We start from the raw sequence: 8,518 nt of genomic DNA on the forward strand, positions 1-8,518 counted from the left end.
AGTACTTTGCGGGGCCAAGGTGGGCTGATTGCTTGAGGTCAGGTGTTTGAGACCAGCCTGGCCAACATGGTGAAACACCATCTCTACTATAAAAATATAAAAATTAGCCGGGCAGTGGTGGCAGGCACCTGTAATACCAGCTACTTGAGCCTGGAAGGCAGAGGTTACAGTGAGCTGAGATCACACCACTGCACTCCAGCCTGGGCAACAGAGTGAAACCCTGTCTCAAGAAAAAAAAAAAAATTTTAATCTTTTTTTTCTTTCGCTTAACAAATATGCTTATTAATTTATCTTTCCCCCTACTCTTAATCCTCACCAGAGAAACTTGCCCAGGCCAAAGAAGAGAACGTGGGCTTACATCAGACACTGGATCAGACACTAAATGAACTTAACTGTATATAATCAAAACAGAAGAGTCTTGTTCCACCAGAAACTCCGGAGCTCCGTGGGTCTTTCTCTTCTCTTGTAAGAAGTTCCTTTTGTTATTGCCATCTTCGCTTTGCTGGATATGTCAAGCAAATTATGAATACATGACCAAATATTTTGTATCGGAGAAGCTTTGAGCACCAGTTAAATCTCATTCCTTTCCTTTTTCTTCCCCCCCAAATGGCACCAGCTTTTTCAGCTCTCTTATTTTTTCCTTAAGTTGCATTTATTCCTAAGGTAGGCAGGGTATTTCCTAGTAAGCATACTTTCTTAAAACGGAGGGCATTTGGTTCCTGGGAGAATAGGCAGCCCCACACTTTGAAGAACGCAGACCCCAGTATCTAGTGGATCTATTTAAAATGCTGAAGAACATAACCTTTTGAGTCAAGGTTGGTCGAACTATAGGAGAGAACAGGGACCATCACATGGGTGGGGTTTTCCATCCAGAGCCAATAAACGGGGTGGGCCGGGGGCGGGCATTGTGGGAAGTCATAACCCATGGATAGATTAACCTAAGAATCCTGGCCCTTCTCCACACTCCACCATGCAGAACAAACATCCTCTCAAGCAGTCAATGTAGAATGCTTGGGAAATGGTTGTAATTACCCACATATTTTCTGCCTTTTTTTTTTTTTTTTTTTTTTTGTCTTTTTGTTTTTTTCCATTTTGTGGAGAATGGGGTCTCACTATATTGCCCAGGCAGGTCTCAAACTCCTGGGCTCAAGCTATCCTCCCACCTCTGCCTCCCTAAGAGCTGGGATTACAGGCATGAACCACCGCACCCAGCACCCACATATTTTCTGGATAGATCCGTGATGTTATGTTCTGCATATTTCCTTCATTCTAAAGTTGTTCTCCGGCAGGCTATTGTGGCCCACGCCTGTAATCCCAACATTTTGGGAGGCCAAGGCGGGCAGATCACTTGAGGTCAGGAGTTCAAGACCAACCCGGCCAACATGGTGAAACCCCGTCTCTACTAAAATTACAAAAATTATGATGGCACCTGCCTGTAGTCTCAGCTACTCCAGGAGACACAGGCAGGAGGATCCCTTGAACCCAGAAAGTGGAGGTTGCAGTGAGCCGAGATCATGGCACTGCACTCCAGCCCGGGCAACAGAGAGAGACTCCATCTCAAGAAAAAATAAAAATAAAGTTGTTCTCTGAGGAACAAATGTCTCATTCCAATAATGACCCATCCACTCAGCAGGAATATGGTGGATTTCAGTCCAGTTCAGGTCAGCCATATCCAAGAGACTACAAGTCATTAATAAGTTGAGCAGAAGAGTTTTTTTTTCTTTCTCTTAGCAGAAAGGGCCTCTCTGGCAGCAGGGATTAAAAACTGGCCCAACTTCATTTCCATACTTCAGGGAATAGCAAACTGAAGATTTACTTATCTAGGACTTGAATTCCTTCTTTGGGACCATGTTAATAAAAGACCAAGAAATTCCTGATTAAACTGGATAATGGAGGATTTTGTAGACAGGGCTGCACACATTGGCTTTGTTTTACTTCTGTTTTCTCAGTTAACATCTCAGAGCTGGAACATTCCATATTCCCCAGCAGCGTGTCAGGGCCAACTAAAGTTTACAATTCTGACTAAAAATCACCCTGCTTCTGGCTTATTTGAATCCCCTCTCCGCCCCGCCCCACCACCCCGCTCCTATTTATTCAGCACCACACTACCCAGGAAATACACTAGCCAAATTGTGCAATTGAATGAAATCCACACTCTTCTTTAGATTCTTTCAACTGTATCATATGTAATAGTATCACTTTTCTACATTTTGGTCAAATAAATTTTTACATAAACTACAGTTTGTGCGAATTTTAGAATGTGTGCGGGTACACAACGCATTTTGGTTCAACAAATGTTAACGGGACAGAAAGAGGAAATAACAGAGCCGAGAACGAAGAAAAGGTTATCTATTGCCTTTCTGTCATAACTTCATGATACAAGGATGTTACGATCTCATTACTGGCAAGAGCACTCAGCCTCAGTAACTCAAAAACTGGCCTTCATTATCCCGTCTTGCCTGAACCAGGCTGTAAAGAATGAGTAGGATTTTAATAGATAAGAGCAGGCAAGATCGTCTCTGTTGGCTGAGTTAGGAAGGCCTGCCTGGCTAAGGCTTTCTGAGTTGCATATATAAAGCAAAGCAGACTAGCGTGGGCAACAAAGTGAGACCCCATCTCTATAAAAAAATACAAAAATTTGGCCAGCTGCAGTGGCCACATACACCTGTAATCCCAGCATTTTGAGAGGCCAAGGCGGGCAGATCGCTTGAGGCCAGGAGTTCAAGACCAGCTTAGCCAACATGGTGAAACCCCATCTCTACTAAAAATACAAAAATGAGCTGGACATGGTGGTACACACCTATAATCCCAGTTACCTGGGAGGCAGAGGTTGCCATGAGCCAAGATTGCACCACTGCAATCCAGCCTGGGCAACAGAGCAGGACTCTGTCTCAAATACACACACATACACAAATTAGTGGGGCATGGTGGCACGTGCCCGTAAGTCCCAGCTACTCAAGAGGCTGAGGAAGGAGGATTGCTTCAGCCCAGGAGGCAGAGGGTGCAATGAGCTATGATCCGCCAGTGCACTCCAGCCTGGGGGACCGTCTTCGAGCAAGACCCTCTCAAAATAAATAAATAAAGCAAAGCAGAAGTAGAAAAGCTGGAAGGTAGGCTGGGCCCACACTGATGAAAGCCTGAACATAATTTAGGCAGGAGTGGAGAGCCGCTAAAGACCGTAGGAGGCCAGGCACGGTGGCTCACGCCTATAATCCTAGCACTTTGGGAAGCTGAAGCAAGTGGATCATTTGGGAGTTCAAGACTAGCCCGGGCAACATGGCGAAGCCCCATCTCTACTAAAAATACAAAAATTAGCTGTAGTCCCAGCTACTCTGGAGGCTGAGGCAGGTGAATCACTTGAACCCAGGAGACAGAGGTTGCGGTGAACCGAGATCACGCCACTTCGTGCTCAGGTGACCGAGCAAGACTATCCCCCACCACAAAAAAAAGACTAAAAAGATGAGGAAACAAGTCAAAGCAATACACTAGAAAAATCCATTTAGCATTCATCTTCGAGAAAGTCTAGCTTTGGGGTGGACTAAGGCAGAAAGGCCAGTTAGGCAAAGGTTTCAATAATCCAGTATGGGTTGCCATGGAATACAAGGGAAGAAGTGAGCCAAAGGAAGTAACCTTAAAATTTAGCTCGTTGGATGGCAGACAACTTAGAGTGCCAAAGACCACTACAGTCTCACTACCTGGATTTTGATATTTTGCCTTGAGATCTTTTTTTGAGGAGGAGAGGCAGGGAATTGGAAAAAGAAATGAAAGCCTTTAAAACATTAATGGAATCTGCAGACAACTCTGTTATCAAAAAAATAATAGGCCAGGCGCTGTGGCTCATGCTTGTAATCCCAGCACTTTGGGAGACCAAGACGGGTGGATCACCTGAGGTCAGGAGTTCGAGACCACCCTGGCCAACATGGTGAAACCCCGTCTCTACTAAAAATACAAAAATTAGCCAGGCATGGTGGCACATATCTGTAATACCAGCTACTCGAGAGGCTGAGACAGGAGAATCACTTGAACCCAGGAGGCAGAAGTGGCAGTGAGCTGAGATTGCGCCACTGCACTCCAGCCTGGGCGACAGAGCGAGACTCCTTCTCAAAAATTAAACAAAATAAAATAACAGCAGGCAGAGACAGGGGAGGATAATTTGAGCCTAGCCAGGAGTTCGAGACCTGCTTGGGCAATATAGCAAGACCCCGTTCTCCAAAAATAAATTAAAAATAACTGTCCAGGCACGGTGGCTCACACCTGTAATCCCAGCACTTTGGGATGCCGAGGCGGGTGGATCACGAGGTCAGAAGATTAAGACCATCCTGGCTAACACAGTGAAACCTCGTCCCTAATAAAAATACAAAAATTAGCCAGGCGTGGTGGCACTCGCCTGTAGTCCCAGCGACTCGGGAGATTGAGGCAGGAGAAATGCTTAAACCCGAGAGGTGGAGGTTGCAGTGAGCTGAGATCACCCCACTGCACACCAGTCTGGGTGAAAGAGCGAGACTCCGGCTCAAAAAAAAAATTAAAGCATTTCCTTTATACCAATCCAACCTTTAACTGACACTGGGATGATTCAGATGGTCAGTACAGGGAGTATGAATGAATGAAGTCACCCTGCCAATAAGGGCCCTGCCATGACTGGACCACAGTTGTCCCTTTGTGTGTGTGTTTTCTCCCCCCTCCCTCCCCACTTGGGTTGTAATCTCATCTCAGGATACTGTTTTAGTCATGCCTGTGGCCTTAGCACTTAACACATCACTGTGTTCAATGTTTGTTCAACAGACCTGCCCGACTTTTGGGGAATTCCCAATGCCATGAAGTACGGGTGGAACACAGGGTGAGGATAGAACTGGATTGGGAGGGATATCAAAGGCTAAGAGGAAGATTTTGAACTTTATCCTGCCAAGAGACCACGGATAGTTACTAAAGGAAGTGAGTTGTTTTTTGAGACAGGGTCTCACTCTGTCATCCAGGCTGGCGGGCAGAGGCTCGATCATGGCTCACTGCAGCCTCGACCTCCTGGGCTCAAGGAATCCTTCCACCTCTGCCTCCAGAATAGTTGGGACTACAGGTATGTGCCCAGCTAATTTTTGTTATTTATTTATTTGAGACAGTTTGGCTCTTGTTGCCCAGGCTGGAGTGCAATGGTGCTTATCTCGGCTCACTGCAACCTCTACCTCCCAGGTTCAAGAGATTCTCCTGCCTCACCCTCCCGAGTAGCTGGGATTACAGGCCACATGCCACCCCGCCGGGCTAATTTTTTTGTATTTTTAGTAGAGATGGGGTTTCTCCATGTTGGTCAGGCTGGTCTCTAACTCCCAACCTCAGGTGATCTGCCTGCCTCGGCCTCCCAAAGTGCTTGGGATTACAGGCGTGAGCCACCACATCCAGCCTAATTTTTGTAATTTTAATTGAGACAGTTTCGCCACGTTGACCAGGCTGGTCTCAAATGCCTGACCTCAAGTAACCTGGCTGCCTCAGCCTCCCTTAGTGCTGGGATTACAGGCGTGAGCCACAGTGCCCAGAGTAAAGTAAGTGTTTTACAATAACCACACTGCAGGGTGGAGTCTGGATTAGACAAAATGGACAGGGAGACCAGTGGAGAAACGCGATGATTCCACTGTGGCAATGGAAAAGGAAGAACCAGATTCAAGAGATATTGTTTGTTTTATTTTTTATTTTTGAGACCAAGTCTTGCTCTGTCACCCAGGCTGGAGTGCAGTGGTGCAATCTCAGCTAACTGCAACCTCCACCTCCCCAATTCAAGCCATTCTTCTGCCTCAGCTTCCTGAGTAGCTGGAATTATAGGCACGCACCACCATGCCCAGCTACTTTTTAAAATTTTTAGTAGAGACGGGGTTTCACCATGTTGGCCAGGCTGGTCTCGAACTCCTGACCTCAGGTGATCCACCCGCCTCAGCCTCCAAAAGTGCTGGGATTACAGGCGTGAGCCATGGCGCCCGGCCCTCAAGAGCTATTTAGAACCTCCTTAAAAACCAGGATGTGACAGATGAGAGATGAAAGGCAGCTGTCACAAATGGCTTAAGTTTCACTCGCAAGGAAAATCAGGACAAGCCGGTCTGGATATTAGCTGATGAGTTCAGTTGTGAACATGCTGAGTTAGGAGTAGCTGACAAATCCAAAGTGAGATGTCCAGAACACAGATGGATGTGAAGAGATGGCTTGGCTAAGGGTCAAACAATGAGACTGGTCAGCGTGGAGACATTAGGAGCACCCAGAAAGTGAGAACAGAGACAGAACACGAGAAACACAAATTCTAAGGGACAAGCAGAAACCACCCCCTGCCCCCCAAAAAAGACTGCATTGGGGTCTGAGAAAAATAACCAATCAAAGAAAGGGAGGGAGAGGTGGTAGGGAGAAGAAACCAGCAAATAAAATAGAGATAGGGCCAGGCGTGGGGTTCACACCTGTGATCCCAGCACTTTGGTAGGCAGAGGCAGGGGGCAGAGGGCAGATCACTTGAGGCCAGAAGTTCGAGACCAGCCTGGCCAGTATGGTGAAACCCCCATCTCGACTAAAAATACAAATTAGGTGTGGTGGCAGGCACCTGTAATCCCAGCTCTTTTGGGAGGCTGAGGCAGGAGAATCTCTTGAATCCTGGAGACGAAGGTTGCAGTGAGCAAAATCACACCACTGCACTCCAGCCTGGGCGACAGAACAAGACCCTGTCTCAAAAATAAGTACATAAATAAAATGAGGATGATACCAAGAAAAAATAGACTATTCAGAGGTGGTCAAGACTTTCAAATCCCACAGAGGCTGAGGCCTGTGAAGTGGTCAGTGGCTCTTGTTGAAGCTTTTCTTAGCCAGAGCTATATTAGCAGAATGAGCTGAAGTGGAAGGGAGGAGGAAAGGCTGGGGCCATCCTTCTGCAGACCCTTAAGTGAGCCTCCAGGCCCTGGAGGCCCCAGAGTGACCTAAGAGAGACTGGGCCATCTCTAAGAAGCAGGAAGCCCTAGTGAGCAAATTGCAGCCTGGGAAGACTGGCACTCTGAATTCTGATACCAACTTCTACTTTTGAGTGGGGAGGGGGAAAAAGTCACTTAACCTCCTCTGGCTTCAGTTTTCTCACCATCAAATGGGAAAAAAACAGTATCATTTTGCTGGGCTGGTACTGGGATTAAAGTTTTTTAAGTCAGGGCTTTGCTCTGTCACCCAGGCTGGAGTGCAGTGGTGCAATCATGGCTCACTGCAGCCTTGACCTCCAAGGCTAAAGGGATCCTCCCACCTTAGCCTCCTGAGTAGTTGGGACTACAAGCATGCAATACCACACCTGGCTAATTTTTTTTAAGTTTTTTTGTTTTGTTTTTTTTTTTGAAAGAGTCTCGCTCTGTCACCCAAGCTGGAATGCAGTGGTCTCGAACTCCTGACCTCAAGTGATCTGCCTGCCTCAGCTCCCAAACTGCTGGGATTACAGGCATGAGCCACCAGACCCGGCTGCAAGCCCGATTTTCCTAATGTATCCCTCCTTTTCTTTTTTCGAGTGTCTCGCTCTGTCGCCCAGGCTGGAGTGCAGTGGGGCAATCAAGGCTAGTGGAGCCTCAATCTCCTGGCCTCAAGCGATCCTCCGCCTCGGCCTCCAGAAGCGCTATGATCACAGGCGGAAGCCACCGCGACGGTCTGTTTTTTCAATGTTGAGAGGACCACCAGACACAGAACCGCCGACCCTAGATAGGACCCAGCATCCTCACTGCCCTAACCCGCAAGGCTGGCCCGGACAACCCCTAAGGCGGCCGAGGGCGGGCCCTGAGGGGGACGGCGCGCGCCTTGGGGCACAGCTCGTGGCGGTGACGCCGCTCAGGTGGCGGAGAGCTTGGGTATCTCTAAGCAGGTTGCCAAGCCACAGCCGAGACCTCGGATCTCGCCTCGGGGGTCACTTTTCGATTATACAGCGCTTCCTCTCTCCTTCCTCCCTCGGCTCACGCTGCCCCGGCAGACCACAGACGTATAAAAAAGCTCTTCAGTCCTTTCCCGCGCTCGCTTCGGCGCCTACTGAGGCTGCGCGAATTGTGAGGGCGAGACCCAGAGATACCCTCCCCAACTATGCGCGTGCGCCCTCTGCTGGCGCCTAACGGACCTCCGGGTGCGCGTGCGCACGCACCCCAAGCCCCGCCCACAGACTGTCGGCGCGCGAGCCGTTGGCGCTGCTCGCTGCTTTCCCTCTCCCATTTTGGGGCGGGGCCGGGCCGCCGAGTCTGTGGTGGAGGCAGGGGCCACATAATGCCACGCCCCCGTCTCGTCCCCCTTTGAAGCCCCTCGACTCTTTACTGCTGGTCAATCAGAGCCCGTCCTCATATCAGTGCTGGCCAATGGGAGGTACGCTCGGGCTGCTTCCGGCTCCGCGCTACGCTCGCCCCCTCCCCAGGTCTCCCCGCGGCGGGCGGGACTCAGGGGCGAGTGTCGGCCGCGGTGACACGCTGCGGGCCTGGAGCCAATAAGGGGCGGGCTCGGCGCTGATGGACGGGGCTGGTGGCCAGTGGATAGGCGCTAGCTGCAC

General features: G+C 49.1%; 1 protein-coding gene across 2 annotated transcripts in view; it reads left to right on the forward strand.

The window, feature by feature from the left end:
- Nucleotides 1-2,240, forward strand: part of TPM4 (tropomyosin 4) — a 37,757-nt gene extending 35,517 nt beyond the window's left edge. For both annotated transcript variants that reach the window (XM_035286999.3, XM_035287000.3), the window contains one exon: nucleotides 320-2,240. In XM_035286999.3, coding sequence (XP_035142890.1) covers nucleotides 320-402 — 83 coding nt within the window. In that variant the 3' untranslated portion in view covers nucleotides 403-2,240. The remainder of the gene's footprint in view (nucleotides 1-319) is intronic.
- Nucleotides 2,241-8,518: the final 6,278 nt, after the last annotated feature.

Source organism: Callithrix jacchus, chromosome 22, assembly GCF_049354715.1.
Source record: "Callithrix jacchus isolate 240 chromosome 22, calJac240_pri, whole genome shotgun sequence".
Taxonomy (NCBI): domain Eukaryota; kingdom Metazoa; phylum Chordata; class Mammalia; order Primates; family Cebidae; genus Callithrix; species Callithrix jacchus.